The sequence below is a fragment of the Oncorhynchus gorbuscha genome, linkage group LG08, assembly GCF_021184085.1.
Source record: "Oncorhynchus gorbuscha isolate QuinsamMale2020 ecotype Even-year linkage group LG08, OgorEven_v1.0, whole genome shotgun sequence".
NCBI lineage: Eukaryota > Metazoa > Chordata > Actinopteri > Salmoniformes > Salmonidae > Oncorhynchus > Oncorhynchus gorbuscha.
Window position 1 is genome coordinate 77,161,376 of NC_060180.1, and position 22,121 is coordinate 77,183,496.

Sequence of the window (22,121 nt, forward strand, 5' to 3'; positions counted from 1 at the left end):
ACACACTGTCTGAATCAGTCTATATAACACACTGTCTAAATCAGTCTATATAACACACTGTCTATATAACACACTGTCTATATAACACACTGTCTGAATCAGTCTATATAACACACTGTCTATATAACACACTGTCTGAATCAGTCTATATAACACACTGTCTGAATCAGTCTATATAACACACTGTCTGAATGAGTCTATATAACACACTGTCTAAATCAGTCTATATAACACACTGTCTGAATCAGTCTATATAACACACTGTCTGAATGAGTCTATATAACACACTGTCTATATAACACACTGTCTATATAACACACTGTCTGAATCAGTCTATATAACACACTGTCTGAATCAGTCTATATAACACACTGTCTGAATCAGTCTATATAACACACTGTCTAAATCAGTCTATATAACACACTGTCTAAATCAGTCTATATAACACACTGTCTAAATCAGTCTATATAACACACTGTCTAAATCAGTCTATATAACACACTGTCTATATAACACACTGTCTGAATCAGTCTATATAACACACTGTCTGAATCAGTCTATATAACACACTGTCTGAATCAGTCTATATAACACACTGTCTGAATCAGTCTATATAACACACTGTCTAAATCAGTCTATATAACACACTGTCTAAATCAGTCTATATAACACACTGTCTATATAACACACTGTCTGAATCAGTCTATATAACACACTGTCTGAATCAGTCTATATAACACACTGTCTAAATCAGTCTATATAACACACTGTCTAAATCAGTCTATATAACACACTGTCTGAATCAGTCTATATAACACACTGTCTGAATCAGTCTATATAACACACTGTCTGAATCAGTCTATATAACACTGTCTGAATCAGTCTATATAACACACTGTCTGAATCAGTCTATATAACACACTGTCTAAATCAGTCTATATAACACACTGTCTATATAACACACTGTCTATATAACACACTGTCTGAATCAGTCTATATAACACACTGTCTAAATCAGTCTATATAACACACTGTCTATATAACACACTGTCTGAATCAGTCTATATAACACACTGTCTGAATCAGTCTATATAACACACTGTCTGAATGAGTCTATATAACACACTGTCTAAATCAGTCTATATAACACACTGTCTGAATCAGTCTATATAACACACTGTCTGAATGAGTCTATATAACACACTGTCTATATAACACACTGTCTATATAACACACTGTCTGAATCAGTCTATATAACACACTGTCTGAATCAGTCTATATAACACACTGTCTGAATCAGTCTATATAACACACTGTCTAAATCAGTCTATATAACACACTGTCTAAATCAGTCTATATAACACACTGTCTAAATCAGTCTATATAACACACTGTCTAAATCAGTCTATATAACACACTGTCTATATAACACACTGTCTGAATCAGTCTATATAACACACTGTCTGAATCAGTCTATATAACACACTGTCTAAATCAGTCTATATAACACACTGTCTAAATCAGTCTATATAACACACTGTCTAAATCAGTCTATATAAAACACACTGTCTAAATCAGTCTATATAACACACTGTCTAAATCAGTCTATATAACACACTGTCTGAATCAGTCTATATAACACACTGTCTGAATCAGTCTATATAACACACTGTCTGAATCAGTCTATATAACACACTGTCTGAATGAGTCTATATAACCCACTGTCTAAATCAGTCTATATAACACTGTCTAAATCAGTCTATATAACACACTGTCTGAATCAGTCTATATAACACACTGTCTAAATCAGTCGATATAACACACTGTCTACATAACACACTGTCTACATAACACACTGTCTATATAACACACTGTCTATATGACACACCGTCTAAATCAGTCTATATAACACACTGTCTAAATCAGTCTATATAACACACAGTCTAAATCAGTCTATATAACCCACTGTCTAAATCAGTCTATATGACCCACTGTCTAAATCAGTCTATATAACACACTGTCTGAATCAGTCTATATAACACACTGTCTAAATCAGTCTATATAACACACTGTCTATATAACACACTGTCTATATGACACACCATCTAAATCAGTCTATATAACACACTGTCTAAATCAGTCTATATAACACACTGTCTAAATCAGTCTATATAACACACTGTCTGAATCAGTCTATATAACACACTGTCTAAATCAGTCTATATGACACACTGTCTAAATCAGTCTATATAACCCACTGTCTGAATCAGTCTATATAACACACTGTCTATATGACACACTGTCTAAATCAGTCTATATAACACACTGTCTGAATCAGTCTATATAACACACTGTCTGAATCAGTCTATATAACACACTGTCTGAATCAGTCTATATAACACACTGTCTGAATCAGTCTATATAACACACTGTCTAAATCAGTCTATATAACACACTGTCTATATAACACACTGTCTATATAACACACTGTCTATATAACACACTGTCTATATAACACACTCTATATGACACACCATCTAAATCAGTCTATATAACACACTGTCTAAATCAGTCTATATAACACACTGTCTGAATCAGTCTATATAACACACTGTCTGAATCAGTCTATATAACACACTGTCTAAATCAGTCTATATGACACACTGTCTAAATCAGTCTATATAACCCACTGTCTGAATCAGTCTATATAACACACTGTCTTTATGACACACTGTCTAAATCAGTCTATATAACACACTGTCTGAATCAGTCTATATAACACACTGTCTGAATCAGTCTATATAACCCACTGTCTATATAACACACTGTCTGAATCAGTCTATATAACACACTGTCTGAATCAGTCTATATAACACACATATGACACACTGCTGTTAGAATCTTAATATCACAAACACAACTGGAGTTATAATCAGTTTCAGGAAGCTCCGTTGCTTCTCTCGACAGTGGAAGGTGCCGTGCCCAGTTGATAATCACCCCAATAATCGTCTCGAAACTAAACCAGAATGATACCAAAACTCAATTAAAACTGAACCTAAACAGAACAAAAACTGAACCTAAACTGAACCTAAACTGAACCAAAACTGAACCAAAACTCAATTAAAACTATACCAAAACTCAATTAAAACTGAACCTAAACTGAACCAAAACTCAATTAAAACTGAACCAAAACTGAACCAAAACTCAATTAAAACTGAACCAAAACTATACCTAAACTGAACCAAAACTCAATTAAAACTGAACCAAAACTATACCTAAACTGAACCAAAACTATACCTAAACTGAACCAAAACTCAATTAAAACTGAACCAAAACTATACCTAAACTGAACCAAAACTATACCAAAACTGAACCTAAACTGAACCTAAACTGAAACTAAACTGAACCTAAACTGAAACTAAACTGAACCTAAACTGAAACTAAACTGAAACTAAACTGAACCTACACTATACCAAAACTGAACCTAAACTGAAACTAAACTGAAACTAAACTGAACCTACACTATACCAAAACATATAGCAACAGATGAAGTAAAGTATGACGGTAGAAAGGGAGAGAATGGGTGAGTTGATGCAGAGGGGAAGTGAACAATACATAATTATATAATCACTGATTGTGAATAAAGAACAGGGTCATTCTAATGTACTGATCCATTGTAATCTCTATATGGTGTGTACCCTCTATCAGTCCACCTAATCCAAGCTGTTTTATCAGTCTAATCTGGCCTGCTTGGAGTACACCGTGGGAGCGTGTGGAATTTACAATGGCAGGAAGACCAAGAGGAATGGATGCACATGCTGAATGACAACAACTCAGATGGATGAAAGGAATCATGACATCTCTGATCATTCTTCTGATTCTGAGCCTCAGCCTGAACCTCCGAGGCCTATGACCCTACGCCGCCGAGGCCTATGACCCTATGCCGCCGAGGCCTAAGGGCAAAAAAGCCAGAACGGTGTGCACTGAGCACTACCAAATGAAACGGTGAGATGGCAGTGCCTGGGATCAGATACTGGGGCTGAGAGGCTCAAGCAGACACTGTCTGGAATCAGGGACTGTACCGGGGCTGAGACGCTAAAGCAGACACTGTCTGGAATCAGGGATACTGGGGCTGAGACGCTAAAGCAGACACTGTCTGGAATCAGGGACTGTACCGGGGCTGAGACGCTAAAGTAGACACTGTCTGGAATCAGGGACTGTACCGGGGCTGAGACGCTAAAGCAGACACTGTCTGGAATCAGGGACTGTACTGGGACTGAGACGCTAAAGTAGACACTGTCTGGAATCAGGGACTGTACTGGGGCTGAGACGCTAAAGCAGACACTGTCTGGAATCAGGGACTGTACTGGGGCTGAGACGCTAAAGCAGACACTGTCTGGAATCAGGGACTGTACTGGGACTGAGACGCTCAAGGAGCAAGGAGACACTGTCTGTTGATGAATTGGAAGTATTGATTTCAATCCTGTATGTCCGTGGAGCATTCGGTGAAAGAGCGTGTGTATGGCGAGCTTCTGTTTTGACATGTAGGGGACACTCTGTTTTGACATGTAGGGGACACTCTGTTTTGACATGTAGGGGACACACTGTTTTGACATGTAGGGGACACTCTGTTTTGACATGTAGGGTACACTCTGTTTTGACATGTAGGGGACACTCTGTTTTGACATGTAGGGGACACTCTGTTTTGACATGTAGGGGACATGTAGGGGACACTCTGTTTTGACATGTAGGGGACACTCTGTTTTGACATGTAGGGGACACTCTGTTTTGACATGTAGGGGACACTCTGTTTTGACATGTAGGGGACACTCTGTTTTGACATGTAGGGGACACTCTGTTTTGACATGTAGGGGACACTCTGTTTTGACATGTAGGGGACACTCTGTTTTGACATGTAGGGGACACTCTGTTTTGACATGTAGGGGACACTCTGTTTTGACATGTAGGGGACACTCTGTTTTGACATGTAGGGGACACTCTGTTTTGACATGTAGGGGACACTCTGTTTTGACATGTAGGGGACATGTAGGGGACACTCTGTTTTGACATGTAGGGGACACTCTGTTTTGACATGTAGGGGACACTCTGTTTTGACATGTAGGGGACACTCTGTTTTGACATGTAGGGGACATGTAGGGGACACTCTGTTTTGACATGTAGGGGACACTCTGTTTTGACATGTAGGGGACACTCTGTTTTGACATGTAGGGGACACTCTGTTTTGACATGTAGGGGACACTCTGTTTTGACATGTAGGGGACACTCTGTTTTGACATGTAGGGGACACTCTGTTTTGACATGTAGGGGACACTCTGTTTTGACATGTAGGGGACATGTAGGGGACACTCTGTTTTGACATGTAGGGGACACTCTGTTTTGACATGTAGGGGACACTCTGTTTTGACATGTAGGGGACACTCTGTTTTGACATGTAGGGGACACTCTGTTTTGACATGTAGGGGACACTCTGTTTTGACATGTAGGGGACACCTTTCTCCGTCTGTTACCTCTGTTTTGATGATAAAGAAGCGAGAACGCACTGCCTGGAAACAGACACATTCTCCATGGTATCTGATGCATAAATAATTGACTATTTCTGACTATTGTCACATGAACACTGACATGAATTATAATCCCATTATTTATTTTGTGCTGATTTTCTCTATTTATCAAGCACACTTGGCGCCTAAATAATGATGTTTAGGCTACTGATGTTTTTCATCAGTTTAACCGCATCTTGCTGACCGTGCATCTTGGGTAATTATTTAAATGTTGTCGTTATAAAAAGAAGCAGGTTACCCGCGTTCCAACTCGTACGCTTTCTGTTTCATAGTTGTTACAAAGACACTCCCCCAATAACATGTATTGAACACCGTTTTATCGTTTTTACATATAGCCTACAGTAACAGAGACGTTTTTACATATAGCCTACAGTAACAGAGACGTTTTTACATATAGCCTACAGTAACAGAGACGTTTTTACATATAGCCTACAGTAACATAAATACGTTTTTACATATAGCCTACAGTAACAGACGTTTTTACATATAGCCTACAGTAACAGAGACGTTTTTACATATAGCCTACAGTAACAGACGTTTTTACATATAGCCTACAGTAACAGAGACGTTTTTACATATAGCCTACAGTAACAGAGACGTTTTTACATATAGCCTACAGTAACATAAATACGTTTTTACATATAGCCTACAGTAACAGAGACATTTTTACATATAGCCTACAGTAACATAAATACGTTTTTACATATAGCCTACAGTAACAGACGTTTTTACATATAGCCTACAGTAACAGAGACGTTTTACATATAGCCTACAGTAACATAAAGACGTTTTTACATATAGCCTACAGTAACAGACGTTTTTACATATAGCCTACAGTAACATAAATACGTTTTTACATATAGCCTACAGTAACAGAGACGTTTTTACATATAGCCTACAGTAACAGACGTTTTTACATATAGCCTACAGTAACAGAGACGTTTTTACATATAGCCTACAGTAACAGACGTTTTTACATATAGCCTACAGTAACAGAGACGTTTTTACATATAGCCTACAGTAACAGACGTTTTTACATATAGCCTACAGTAACATAAATACGTTTTTACATATAGCCTACAGTAACAGAGACATTTTTACATATAGCCTACAGTAACATAAATACATTTTTACATATAGCCTACAGTAACAGACGTTTTTACATATAGCCTACAGTAACAGAGACGTTTTACATATAGCCTACAGTAACATAAAGACGTTTTTACATATAGCCTACAGTAACATAAAGTCGTTTTTACATATAGCCTACAGTAACATAAAGACGTTTTTACATATAGACTACAGTAACATAAAGACGTTTTTACATATAGACTACAGTAACAGAGACGTTTTACATATAGCCTACAGTAACATAAAGACGTTTTTACATATAGCCTACAGTAACATAAAGTCGTTTTTACATATAGCCTACAGTAACAGAGACGTTTTTACATATAGCCTACAGTAACAGAGACGTTTTACATATAGCCTACAGTAACATAAAGTCATAAATGCTATTGAAAAAGACAGACAATGCGTAGTCTAATACTCCCTAAGACCTTCATAAACACAACCAAATTATAATTTTTGCGAAAGCTTATGTCACATGTAATTATTACTGTTAGAATGTTTATTTTATTTCACCTTTATTTAACCAGGTAGACCAGTTGAAAGTGGTTAAGGGCGCTGTACTGCAGAGCCAGCTGTGCCATCGGAGACTCTGGGTTCGTGCCCAGGCTCTGTTGTAACCGGCCGCAACCGGGAGGTCCGTGGGGTGAAGCACAATTGGCCTAGCGTCGTCTGGGTTAGGGAGGGTTTGGCCGGTAGGGATATTCTTGTCTCATCGTGCACCAGTGACTCCTGTGGCGGGCCGAGCGCAGTGCACGCTAACCAAGGTTGCCAGGTGCACGGTGTTTCCTCCAACGCATTGGTGCTGCTGGCTTCCGGGTTGGATGCACGCTGTGTTAAGAAGCAGTGCGGCTTGGTTGGATTGTGTATCGCAGGACGCATGACTTTCAACCTTTGTCTCTCCCGAGCCCGTACGGGAGTTGTAGCGATGAGACAAGATAGTAGCTACTACAAACAATTGGACACCACGAAATTGGGGAGAAAAAGGGGTACAAATTAAAATAAATAAAAAAACAACAACACAGAGTTAAACATAAACAAATGTAAAGTCAATAACACAATAGTAAAGTCTATATACAGTGTTTGCAAATAAGGTAAGATTAGGGAGGTAAGGCAATAAATAGGCCGTAGTGGCGAAGTCATTGCAGTATAAACATTGGAGTGATAGATGTGCAGTAGATGAATGTGCAAGTAGAGATACTGGGGTGTAAAGGAGCAAGATAAATGAATAAATACAGTATGGGGATGAGGTAGCTGGGTTGGGCTATTTACAGATGGGCTATGTACAGGTGCAGTGATCTGTGAGCTGCTCTGACAGCTGGTGCTTAAAGTTAGTGAGGGAGATATGAGTCTCCAGCTTCAGTGATTTTTGCAATTAGTTCCAGTCATTGCAGCAGAGAACTTGAAGGAAAGGCGGCCAAAGAGGAGTTGGCTTTGGGGATGACCAGTGAAATATACCTGCTGGAGCGCGTGCTACAGGTGGGTGTTGCTATGGTGACCAGTGGGCTGAGATCAGGTGGAGCTTTACCTTGCAGAGAATGTTGCAGTCAGAATGACAGCTGGTTAGCTTGAAGGGGGGGTCTGACGAGGCCGTGCCTTTCTAGTGGTAAAGGAATGTCACTACAAGGAGTCAGACTTTATCGGTTACAGGGTCTGCATGCTCCTTAGAAACCTCACTGTAAATGTTAGTCTGTGATACTTTGTGTGTGTATCTGCGTGTGTGTGTGTGTATGTCCAGGATGAGGAGGGTGTACCTGTGGAGTTGAGACACCTGCCGGAGTACAAGGAGCTTCTGGAGCTGAAGAGACTGAAGAAACACAAACTGCAGGAGATCCAGGCTGAGAGTAGCATGGCCCTGCACCATGGATACAAGGTACACACATCACCATGGATACGAGGTACACACATCACCGTGGATACGAGGTACACACATCACCGTGGATATGAGGCACACACATCACCGTGGATACGAGGCACACACATCACCATGGATACAAGGTACACACATCACCGTGGATACGAGGCACACACATCACCATGGATACGAGGCACACACATCACCATGGATACAAGGTACACACATCACCGTGGATACGAGGTACACACATCACCGTGGATACGAGGTACACACATCACCGTGGATACGAGGTACACACATCACCGTGGATACGAGGTACACACATCACCGTGGATACGAGGTACACACATCACCGTGGATACGAGGTACACACATCACCGTGGATACGAGGTACACCCATCACCTAGTATTGGCATTGGCATTGCACCATGGATACAAGGTAGTGGTTAATCAGCTTTCATACGGGCTTCAAGCTATATCTACTGATTATCTACCCACGTGTCTCTGCTGTCTGCTGGAATGTACAGGTACCTGCCAGAGTCAAGGAAACACTTGAGTAAATGAGGGTTCTGGCGGCTCTGTTATGGTGCGAGGTGCATTTTCCTGCCGTGGTTCAGGTCCACTCAACCCCTTAGAGGGCAAGGTAAACGCCATACAGTGATCACCTTCGACCTTATGGTGAAGCAGTTCTATCCAGATGGGAGTGGTCTCTTCTAGGATGACAACGCCCCCCCATCCACAGGGCACCAGTGGTCACTGACTCAAACAACTCAATCCAATTGAACACTTGGGACTGCGTTTTCCACCACCATCAACAAAACATCAAATGATGGAATTTCTCCACGCTAACTAGCTAACTCTCTCTCCTTAGTGTAATGTGTGCTCGCTAACTCTCTCCTTAGTATAATGTGTGCTAGCTAACTCTCTCTCCTTAGTGTAATGTGTGCTAGCTAACTCTCTCTCCTTAGTATAATGTGTGCTAGCTGACTCTCTCTCCTTAGTGTAATGTGTGCTAGCGAGCTAACTCTCTCCTTAGTATAATGTGTGCTAGCTAGCTAACTCTCTCTCCTTAGTATAATGTGTGCTAGCTAACTCTCTCTCCTTAGTGTAATGTGTGCTAGCTAACTCTCTCTCCTTAGTGTAATGTGTGCTAGCTAACTCTCTCTCCTTAGTGTAATGTGTGCTAGCTAGCTAACTCTCCTTAGTGTAATGTGTGCTAGCTAGCTAACTCTCTCCTTAGTGTAATGTGTGCTAGCTAGCTAACTCTCTCTCCTTAGTGTAATGTGTGCTAGCTAGCTAACTCTCTCTCCTTAGTGTAATGTGTGCTAGCTAGCTAACTCTCTCTCCTTAGTGTAATGCGTGCTAGCTAACTCTCTCTCCTTAGTATAATGTGTGCTAGCTAACTCTCTCTCCTTAGTATAATGTGTGCTAGCTAGCTAACTCTCTCTCCTTAGTGTAATGTGTGCTCGCTAACTCTCTCTCCTTAGTGTAATGTGTGCTAGCTAGCTAACTCTCTCTCCTTATTGTAATGTGTGCTAGCTAACTCTCTCCTTAGTATAATGTGTGCTCGCTAACTCTCTCTCCTTAGTGTAATGTGTGTTAGCTAGCTAACTCTCTGTCCTTAGTGTAATGTGTGCTAGCTAGCTAACTCTCTCTCCTTAGTATAATGTGGTTTGACGTAAGTATTTTTAAATCATCTGAGACTAGCTCATGTCTCTCTCTGCAGTGTGACGTGTGTGGTGTAGAGCCTATCCAGGGCGTGCGGTGGCATTGTCAGGACTGTCCCTCAGACAACGCTGTGGACTTCTGTTCCAACTGCTCCGACTGGTGAGTCCTGCCTGGCTGGGGCTCTGTTCAGTGGGCTAATGATTTTAAATGGAGTTAAACAGGGAAGGTTAACTCCCATTATATAACCTGCCTGCATCTTAATAGTTTTGTTCCTGGTGCAGTAGACAACTTCAGTTTCATTGATGCGTGTGTCAATGTATTGGCTCGGGCTCTGTTCAGTATGCTTGAAACGTGTTAAAACTATTTTGAAAACACATGTAAAATACATTGTGTGGAACATAACAATAATACCAAACTCCTGGGTCCTCTCACTGTCAACTGTGTTTATTTTCAGCAAACTTAACATGTGTAAATATTTGTATGAACATAAGATTCAACAACTGAGACATAAACTGAACAGGTTCCACAGACATGTGACTAACTGAAATGGAATAATGTGTCCCTGAACAAAGGGGGGGTCAAAATCAAAAGTGACAGTATCTGGTGTGGCCACCAGCTGCATTAAGTACTGCAGTGCATCTCCTCATGGACTGCACCAGATTTGCCAGTTCTTGCTGTGAGATGTTACCCCACTCTTCCACCAAGGCACCTGCAAGTTCCCGGACATTTCTGGTGGGAATGGCCCTCGCCCTCACCCTCCGATCCAACAGGTCCCAGACGTGCTCAATGGGATTGAGATCATGGCTCTTCGCTGGCCATGGCAGAACACTGACATTCCTGTCTTGCAAGAAATCACGCACAGAACGAGCAGTATGGCTGGTGGCATTGTCATGCTGGAGGGTCATGTCAGGATGAGCCTGCAGGAAGGGTACCACATGAGGGAGGAGGATGTCTTCCCTGTAACGCACAGCGTTGAGATTGCCTGCAATGACAACAAGCTCAGTCCGATGATGCTGTAACAGACCCCCCACCTCCAAATCAATCCCGCTCCAGAGTACAGGCCTCGGTGTAACGCTCATTTCTTCAACAATAAACACGAATCCGACCATCACCCCTGGTGAGACAAAACCGCGACTCGTCAGTGAAGAGCACTTTTTACCAGTCCTGTCTGGTCCACCCCTGGTGGGTTTGTGCCCATAGGTGACGTCGTTGCCGGTGATGTCTGGTGAGGACCTGCCTTACAACAGGCCTACAAGCCCTCAGTCCAGCCTCTCTCAGCTTATTGCGGACAGTCTGAGCACTGATGGAGGGATTGTGCATTCCTGGTGTATCTCGGCAGTTGTTGTTGCCATCCTGTACCTGTCACACAGGTGTGATGTTTGGATGTACCGATCCTGTGCAGGTGTTGTTACACGTGGCCTGCCACTGTGAGGACAATCAGCTGTCCGACCTGTCTCCCTGTAGCGCTGTCTTAGGCGTCTCACAGTACGGACATTGCAATGTATTGCCCTGGCCACATCTGCAGTCCTCATGCCTCCTTGCAGCATGCCTAAGGCACGTTCACGCAGATGAGCAGGGACCCTGGGCATTTTTCTTTTGGTGTTTTTCAGAGTGAGTAGAAAGGCCTCTTTAGTGTCCTAAGTTTTCATAACTGTGACCTTAATTGCCTACCGTCTGTAAGCTGTTAGTGTCTTAACTACCGTTCCACAGGTGCATGTTCATTAATAGTTTATGGTTCATTGAACAAGCATGGGAAACAGTGTTTAAACCCTTTACAATGAAGATCTGTGAAGTTATTTGGATTTTTACAAATTATCTTTGAAAGACAGGGTCCTGAAAAAGGGACGTTTATGTGTTTGAGGGTGTCCTCCTACTGGAAGACCCACAACCTTCAACAGAGACACAGTTTTGGACACTTGGTTGAACAGAGAATGATTAAGAAGAGTCCCTGGACATGTTCTGGTGTGGCCAGCGAAGAATCCTGATCTGAATCACATTCATAACTTATGACAAGATCTGACAACAGCAGTTGGTGGAGGGCACCCCTCAAACGTTGGAATAATTAGTTTTTGTTTAATGCTGAAGAGTGGGACAAATGTCCAAAAGAAAAGTGCTCATTGCTACAAGAATAATTTGTCTGCAGTTCCCTTGATCAAGTACTAGCTCTGCGGTGTCACTACATTTGTCCGTGCCATTTGTCTTTTAAGTTTACAATTTTAATTTAGAAAAAATACGAGTTTACAAAAAAATAAAATGGGTTCTGCAATGTATAAAAACCGATATCAAGGTGACCAACTTCCTATTGAATAAATTGGGAATTATTTAAGAGAAGTACAAGGGTGTCAATATATTTGGCCACAACTGTATTTGGAATCCTTTTCCCAATCGATTACCCTGTATTTCCCCTGTGTACCCCCTCCAGCCTGTACAAGACAGAGAGCCACCTGCCCAGCCACCATCTGGAGCCTGTCCATCACCACGAGACCTTCCTAGACAGGGACTACTGTCTGGCTCAGACCCCTGGATATAACTACCTGGATCCCAACTACTACCCTGCTAACAGATGACAGCATGGCCCCTAATCTCAGCCCTGGGCCACAGCTACAGACCCCTAGCCTCCTGGGCCACAGCTACAGACCCCTAGCCTCCTGGTCCAGCCTCCTGGTCCAGCCTCCTGGGCCACAGCTACAGACTCCTAGCCTCCTAGGCCACAGCTACAGACTCCTAGCCTCCTGGGCCACAGCTACAGACCCAGCCTCCTGGGCCACAGCTACAGACTCCTAGCCTCCTGGGCCACAGCTACAGACCCCTAGCCTCCTGGTCCAGCCTCCTGGGCCACTGCTACAGACCCCTAGCCTCCTGGGCCAGCACCTGGGCCACACCTCACCCCACTAGCCCAGCAGGATGGCAGGCATTGGGTCTCTGACGGCAGGCTGTGGTGGAGGGGGGGGGTTACCGTAATGACCAAACAAAGGAACATAATGGAAATATAAAAAACACTATTTAAAATGACATTTTAAAAAACTGAAAAAGGCACACCGACAGTGCCGAGACGGAAGGGGTCCTTCCTCCTCTCCTCTCCTCTCTTCTCCTATTCTCTTCTCCCTCCTCCTTCTCCTCCCTTCTTCTTCTCCTCCCTCCTCTTCTCCTGCTCTTCTCTTCTCCTGCTCTCCTCCCTCCTCTTCTCCTCTTCTCCTGCTCTCCTCCCTTCTCTTCTCCTCCCTCCTCTTCTCCTCTTCTCTTCCCTCCTCTTCTCCTGCTCTCCTCCCTTCTCCTCCTCCTCCTACTCCTCTTCTCCTCTTCCTCTTCTCCACCTGGTTTAGTGGGCCTACTACTATTCAGGGTCGTGTTCACCTAACAGAAGATAACAGACAAATGGGCAGGGACTACCTGACCTTTTTCCTTTTCTATTGCAAAACATTTTTTGAACTAATGAATATGACCCTGACACTGGTGTGTGGTGATGGTAGTGTGGTGGTATCAATGTTATGTTGATTAGAGGGAATATGTTCCTAGATGGGTAGATATCTATATTTGAGTAGGTGGGGCCTGTTATGGAATATGGGTTGTGGGAGGAGCTTGGTGTCCATGAGAGGCATGTCTTTGATTCCTACCAGGTTTTTAAACCAATCACAGGACAAGATCTGCTGATGTAACCCACATGGCGGGTGTTGTCAGATGCAGCCATGGTAACGGACCCCTGATACTTCTCCACCTCACGTCTCCATGGTAACGGACCCCTGATACACCTCCACCTCATGTCTCCATGGTAGCAGACCCCTGATACACCTCCACCTCACGTCTCCATGGTAACAGACCCTGATACACCTCACGTATCCATGGTAACAGACCCTGATACACCTCACGTCTCCATGGTAACAGACCCTGATACACCACCTCGCTGATACACTGTCTCTTCTCTCCTTCCTCTAAACCTGGTTCAGTTTCCATCAGAGAACCACTACAGCACCGAAAGCACCAAACTGAAGGAAGACTTGTGAAAATTAAACTTGAAAAATATGATTTTGTCTTTCTTTTCGATGTGTTTGATGCTGTTTGATCATGTGGTTGATGCTGTTGGTTGATCATGTGGTTGATGCTGGTTGATCATGTGGTTGATGCTGTTTGATCATGTGGTTGATGCTGTTTGATCATGTGGTTGATGCTGTTTGATCATGTGGTTGATGCTGTTGGTTGATGCTGTTGGTTGATGCTGTTGGTTGTTGATGCTGTTGGTTGATCATGTGGTTGATCATGTGGTTGATCATGTGGTTAATCATGTGTAATAACAGAAACGTAGCCCAGTGGTACACTACGACACGACGTCAAGGTAGTTGCGTAAAGTCTGTGTGACATTTTTTGTTTGGAGAAATCCCCCTCTGAACTCTCTAACCTTGACCTCTGAGCTATGACTTCGGAGTCTGACCTCTATGAAACATCTCGTCTCTGGTCTAGATCAAGGTTCTCCATAGAGAATGATAGAGGCCTCTAGTGGCCGAAAGGCCATTTAACATGGACAGCGCCATTGAGGACTTACCATTTTAATATAGTTAAATAAATTAAGTTGAAGTCCAACCGGGTCATCAGGAGGAATCAGCCAATCGTCAAGAAGAAAATGTACTACTTCAAAATGGCCCTGCTCACCTATCATGACATAGATACAAAGATGAGTCATCTATCTATCTCTATGGGGTTCTTCAACCCTGTTCTTGGAGTCCTACTGTCTTGTAGGTTTGTGCTCCAACCCTGATCGACCTGATATTAATAATTAGCTGGTTGATAAGCTGAATCAGGTTAGTTACAACTGGGGTTGGAGTTCAAACCTACAGGAGGGTCTCTCTCCAGGAACAGGGTTGGCATTAAAACCTACAGGAGGGTTAGCATGAAGGAGGGTTGGCATTAAAACCTACAGGAGGGTTGGCATTAAAACCTGCAGGAGGGTTGGCATTAAAACCTGCAGGAGGGTTGGCATTAAAACCTGCAGGAGGGTTGGCATTAAAACCTGCAGGAGGGTTGGCATTAAAACCGGCAGGAGGGTTGGTATTAAAACCGGCAGGAGGGTTGGCATTAAAACCTACAGGAGGGTTGGCATTAAAACCTACAGGAGGGTTGGCATTAAAACCTGCAGGAGGGTTGGCATTAAAACCTGCAGGAGGGTTGGCATTAAAACCTGCAGGAGGGTTGGCATTAAAACCTGCAGGAGGGTTGGCATTAAAACCTGCAGGAGGGTTGGCATTAAAACCTACAGGAGGGTTGGCATTAAAACCTACAGGAGGGTTGGCATTAAAACCTACAGGAGGGTCTCTCTCTCTCCAGGAACAGGGTTGGAATTAAAACCTACAGGAGGGTCTCTCTCCAGGAACAGGGTTGGAGTTAAAACCTACAGGAGGGTATCTCTCCAGGAACAGGTTTGGAGTTAAAACCTACAGGAGGGTCTCTCTCTAGGAACAGGGTTGGAGAGGGTCTCTCTCCAGGACCAGGGTTGGAGAGGGTCTCTCTCCAGGACCAGGGTTGGAGTTAAAACCTACAGGAGGGTCTCTCTCCAGTACCAGGGTTGGAGAGGGTCTCTCTCCAGTACCAGGGTTGGAGAGGGTCTCTCCAGTACCAGGGTTGGAGACCCCTGTTCTAGATCCTCCATTAAAATATTGTATTTTCATTAACCTATTTAAAAACAACGAGAAGAATTGAGGAGGTGGTGGTGATTGTCTAGACCTAGGGGTTATCATTCATTCCTACTTCCTGTACGTTTTGGGTTCTAGCGCTACACAGCTGATTCAAATCATCAAAGCTTGATGATGAGTTGGTCATTTGAATCGGCTGTGTTGCGCTAGAACCCAAAACGTGCACCCGTGGGGGGAGGAAGTAGGAACGAATGAGAGCCCCTAGGTCTAGAAGGGACACAGCTTTTATCAAAATGTAGTTTTCGAAGCAGGTTGGAAGAATTAACGTAGCAGGCTGGGAGAATTAACGTAGCAGGTTGGAAGAATTAACGTAGCAGGCTGGGAGAATTAACGTAGCAGGCTGGGAGAATTAACGTAGCAGATTGGGAGAATTAACGTAGCAGGCTGGGAGAATTAACGTAGCAGGCTGGGAGAATTAACGTAGCAGGCTGGGAGAATTAACGTAGCAGGCTGGGAGAATCAGGTTAAATTACTTTGGACTTCAATTTCATAAGCTGTATCCCATCTAGACATGACTGTAGATTTGGGTTGTGCTTGATGAGTAGATGCCATTTTGTTTTGTTGTCTCCCCCCTGCTTCAATATCTCTGTATAACGGTATGTTTTTAAATCATGTTAAACTGCTAGAAGAGATCAGTGGAAATAAAAATGAAAAATATCATTTCTACATCCGGAGAATCCTGCAGCATTCTTTGGTTTTGTTATGGGTGCCTCGGTAAATTATAATATGTTAGAAGTAGGCAAAACAAAGCCATGTTGACTTTATTAATTGATTCTATATATCAGAGAATCTTTATTCCCGAAGTTGACATTTGTTTACCGTGATTTGACAAGTAATTATGATAAGATCATACAAATTAGCCCTGAGTTAAAGATTCACACGTCAAATATACGAAATACCAAACACTATTATTCCTCAAAACAAACACATTATTCAGTAAAGACAGTTAGCCACCAGGAGGCGCTGTTGTATTGGCTTTGACTGGTGGGCATGTTGGGCCCACATGGACAATAACTCCACATGGAGTTATTTATAAAAGATACATTTTGTTTTAGCAAAGCATCGTATCTACTACCATCTCTGAGGCATGATTTATGGTGCCATGACATCCACCATATTGGATGGGTTAGAGTGGATGGAACACAGTGGGATGGTGTACCTAATAAACTGGCCAGTGAGTGTAAACCATCTGTAGAATATTATATACAATAGGATGGTGTACCTAATAAACTGGCCAGTGAGTGTATACCATCTGTAGAATATTATATACAATAGGATGGTGTACTAATAAACTGGAGTGAGTGTATACCATCTCTAGAATATTATATACAATATGAAGGTGTACCTAATAAACTGGCCAGTGAGTGTATACCATCTATAGAATATTATATACAATAGGATGGTGTACCTAATAAATTGGCCAGTGAGTGTATACCATCTGTAGAATATTATATACAATAGGATGGTGTACCTAATAAACTGGCCAGTGAGTGTATACCATCTGTAGAATATTATATACAATAGGATGGTGTACCTAATAAATTGGCCAGTGAGTGTATACCATCTGTAGAATATTCCAAATACTGCACAAATAAATCAGGAGTCCAGGTTTAGCAAAGGAACTGCCTTTATTAAACGTTAAGTATTGACTCAACAAGCGCTGTGACATTGTCTCTTATGACGAGAAGCCTGCAACCAGCTATATAGAATAATGCAATATTCTGTTAATAGTTTTTTGTTATATATATGTATATATATATATATTCAGTATGCTTCTAAAGTTTGGACACAACTACTAATTCAAGGGTTTTCCTTTATGTTTTAAAACTATTTTCTACGTTGTAGAATAATAATGAAGACATCAAAACTATGAAATAACACGTATGGAATCATGTAGTAACCAAAAAAGTGTAAAACAAATTTATTTAACCTTTTATTTAAGTAGGCAAGTCAGTTAAATTAAGAACTCATTCGTATTTACAATGACGGCCTACACCGGCCAAATCCCCTCCCCTAACCCGAACGATGCTGAGCCAATTGTGCGCCGCCCTATGGGATTCCCGATCATGGCCGGGTTGTGATACAGCCCGGGATCGAACCAGGATCTGTAGTGAAGCCTCTATCACTGAGATGCAGTGCCTTAGATTTCTGTGCCAGATTCTTCAAAGTAGCCACCCTTCTCTCAAACAGCTTCACCTGGAATGCTTTTCCAACAGTCTTGAAGGAGTTCCTACATATGCTGAGCACTTGTTGGCTGCGTTACCTTTGCTCTTTTTTAAATATATTTTTTTTATATCACCTTTATTTAACCATACAGGCCAGTTGAGAACAAGTTCTCATTTACAACTGCGACCTGGCCAAGATAAAGCATAGCAGTGTGACAAAAATAACAGAGTTACACATGGAGTAAACAAATGTAAAGTCAATAACACAATAGTAAAGTCTATATACAGTGTTTGCAAATGAGGTGAGATAAGGGAGGTAAGGCAATAAATAGGCCGTAGTGGCGAAGTAAATACAATTTAACACTGGAGTGATAGATGAGCAGATGATGATGTGCAAGTAGAGATACTGGTGTGCAAAGAGCAGAAAAAAGGAAATAGGGGGATGACGTAGGTAGTTGGTTGGACGGGCTATTTACAGATGGGCTATGTACAGCTGCAGCGATCGGTAAGCTGCTCTGACAGCCGATGCTTGAAGTAAGTGAGGGAGATATGTCTCCAACTTCAGTGATTGTTTCATACTTATTTTCCACCCTATTTTCCACCATAATTGGCAAATACATTCATTAAAAATCCTACAATGTGATTTTCTGGATTTTTTTTCTCATTTTGTTTGTCATAGTTGAAGTGTACCTATGATGAAAATTACAGGCCTCTCTCATCTTTTTATGTGGGAGAACGTGCACAATTGGTGGCTGACTAAATACATTTTTGCCCCACTGTACATCATTGATGTAAACAGAGAAAAGAGTTGGCCCGAGAATTGAACCCAGTGGCACCCCCATAGAGACTGCCAGAGGTCCGGACAGCAGGCCCTCCGATTTGACACACTGTAATCTGAGAAGAAGTTGGATGATCCAGGCGAGACAGTCATTAGAGAAAGGCTGTTGAGTCTGCCGATAAGAATATGGTGATTGACAGAGTCCTGGCCTTGGCCAGGTGACAAAGATTTTTGTCTTGGCCAGGTCGATGAATACGGCTGCGCAGTACTGTCCTTTTATAGATGGCAGTTATGATATCATTTAGGACCTTGAGTGTGGCTGAGGTGCACCCGTGACCAACTCTGCGGCCCGACTCATCCCAAACCATCTCAATTGGGCCGTTTTCCTGTTGAAAAACAAATGATAGTCCCACTAAGCACAAACCAGATAGGATGGCGTATCGCTACAGAATGCTGTGGTAGCCATGCAGAATGCTGTGGTAGACATGCTGGTTAAGTGTGCCTTGAATTCTAAATAAGTCACCGACAGTGTCACCAGCAAAAACCCCACACCATCACACCTCCTCCTCCATGCTTCACGGTGGGAACCACACATGCAGAGATCATCTGTTCACCTACTCTGCATCTCACAAAGACACAGCAATTGGAAGCAAAAATCTTACATTTGGATGCATCAGCCCAAAGGACAGATTTCCACCGGTCTAATGTCCAATGCTCGTGTTTCTTGGCCCAAGCACGTCTCTTCTTATTGGTGTCCTTTAGTAGTGGCTGGCAGCAATTCGACCACGAAAGTTTCATCATAGCACTTGATGGTTTTTGCGACTGCACCTCAAGAAACTTTCAAAGTTCTTGACATTTTCCGTATTGACTGACCTTCATGTTTTAAAGTAATGATGGACTGTCGTTTCTCTTTGCTTATTTGAGCTGTTCTTGCCATAATATGGATTTAGTATTTTACCAAATAGGGATATCTTCTGTATACCACCCCTACCTAGTCACAACAAAACTGATTGGCTCAAACACATTAAGGAGGAAAGAAATTCCACATATTAACTGTTAACACACACCTGTAAATTAAAATACATTCCAGGTGACTACCTCATGAAGCTGGTTGAGAGAATGCCAAAGAATGTCAAAGGCAAAGTGTGGCAACTTTTGAAGAAGCTCAAATATAAAATATATTTTGATTTGTTTAACACTTTTTTGGTTACAACATGATTCCATAATGTGTTATTTCATAGTTGTGATGTCTTCACTATTATTCTACAATGTAGAAAATAGTACAAATGAATGAAAAAGAACCCTTGAATAACTAGGTGTCCAAACTTTTGACTCGTACTCTATATACGTAAAAGGCAATACGCTTGATGTGTAATCCGTGCATGCTACAATAGAATGCCTACTATACGTGAGAGCATCACACGCACACACACATTGACACGAATCCACGCTCAGTACACAAACACATTGGCATTCATGCACACACAGTGCGCACACACACAAACACACCTCTGCCCACTAGACATCTGACATTTGCTTTCCAGCTAAGTGGGCAGAGAACTCTCTCTCCATGCCTCAGGGACAACAAGGCAGAGAACTCTCCATGCCTCAGGGACAACAAGGCAGAGAACTCTCTCTCTCCGTGCCTCAGGGACAACAAGGCAGAGAACTCTCCATGCCTCAGGGACAACAAGGCAGAGAACTCTCTCTCTGTGCCTCAGGGACAACAAGGCAGAGAACTCTCCATGCCTCAGGGACAACAAGGCAGAGAACTCTCTCTCTCTGTGCCTCAGGGACAACAAGGCAGAGAACTCTCTCTCTCTCTGTGCCTCAGGGACAACAAGGCAGAGAACTCTCTCTATGCCTCAGGGACAACAAGGCAGAGAACTCTCTCTCTGTGCCTCAGGGACAACAAGGCAGAGAACTCTCTCTCTATGCCTCAGGGACAAAAGGCAGAGAACTCTCTCTCTCTGTGCCTCAGGGACAACAAGGCAGAGAACTCTCTCTATGCCTCAGGGACAACAAGGCAGATAACTCTCCATGCCTCAGGGACAACAAGGTAGATAACTCTCTCTATGCCTCAGGGACAACAAGGCATAGAACTCTCTCTCTATGCCTCAGGGACAACAAGGCAGAGAACTCTCTCTCTCTATGCCTCAGGGACAACAAGGCAGAGAACTCTCTCTGTGCCTCAGGGACAACAAGGCAGAGAACTCTCTCTCTCTATGCCTCAGGGACAACAAGGCAGAGAACTCTCTCTCTATGCCTCAGGGACAACAAGGCAGAGAACTCTCTCTCTCTATGCCTCAGGGACAACAAGGCAGAGAACTCTCTCTGTGCCTCAGGGACAACAAGGCAGAGAACTCTCTCTCTCTGTGCCTCAGGGACAACAAGGCAGAGAACTCTCTCTCTATGCCTCAGGGACAACAAGGCAGAGAACTCTCTCTCTATGCATCAGGGACAACAAGGCAGAGAACTCTCTCTGTGCCTCAGGGACAACAAGGCAGAGAACTCTCTCTATGCCTCAGGGACAACAAGGCAGAGAACTCTCTCTATGCCTCAGGGACAACAAGGCTGAGAACTCTCTCTCTGTGCCTCATGGACAACAAGGCTGAGAACTCTCTCTCTATGCCTCAGGGACAACAAGGCAGAGAACTCTCTCTCTCTATGCCTCAGGGACAACAAGGCAGAGAACTCTCTCTCTATGCCTCAGGGACAACAAGGCTGAGAACTCTCTCTCTGTGCCTCAGGGACAACAGGCAGAGAACTCTCTCATGCCTCAGGGAACAAGTCTGAGAATTCCCTCTCTGTGCCTCAGGGACAACAAGGCAGAGAACTCTCTCTCTATGCCTCAGGGACAACAAGGCAGAGAACTCTCTCTCTATGCCTCAGGGACAACAAGGCAGAGAACTATCTCTGTGCCTCAGGGACAACAAGGCAGAGAACTCTCTCTCTCTGTGCCTCAGGGACAACAAGGCTGAGAACTCTCTCTCTCTATGCCTCAGGGACAACAAGGCTGAGAACTCTCTATGCCTCAGGGACAACAAGGCAGAGAACTCTCTCTATGCCTCAGGGACAACAAGGCAGAGAACTCTCTCTGTGCCTCAGGGACAACAAGGCAGAGAACTCTCTCTCTCTATGCCTCAGGGACAACAAGGCAGAGAACTCTCTCTGTGCCTCAGGGACAACAAGGCAGAGAACTCTCTCTCTCTATGCCTCAGGGACAACAAGGCAGAGAACTCTCTCTGTGCCTCAGGGACA

The 22,121-nt window shown here is 43.0% G+C and overlaps 1 protein-coding gene across 1 annotated transcript in view; it reads left to right on the plus strand.

Annotated features, from left to right (window-relative positions):
• The window catches only part of LOC124040703 (ZZ-type zinc finger-containing protein 3-like), a 29,123-nt gene extending 16,311 nt beyond the window's left edge, over positions 1-12,812 (plus strand). The window contains exons 6-8 of the mRNA XM_046357778.1: positions 8,449-8,583; positions 10,295-10,395; positions 12,659-12,812. Of these exons, the coding sequence (XP_046213734.1) occupies positions 8,449-8,583; positions 10,295-10,395; positions 12,659-12,803 (381 nt within the window). The 3' untranslated portion in view covers positions 12,804-12,812. The remainder of the gene's footprint in view (positions 1-8,448; positions 8,584-10,294; positions 10,396-12,658) is intronic.
• Positions 12,813-22,121: the final 9,309 nt, after the last annotated feature.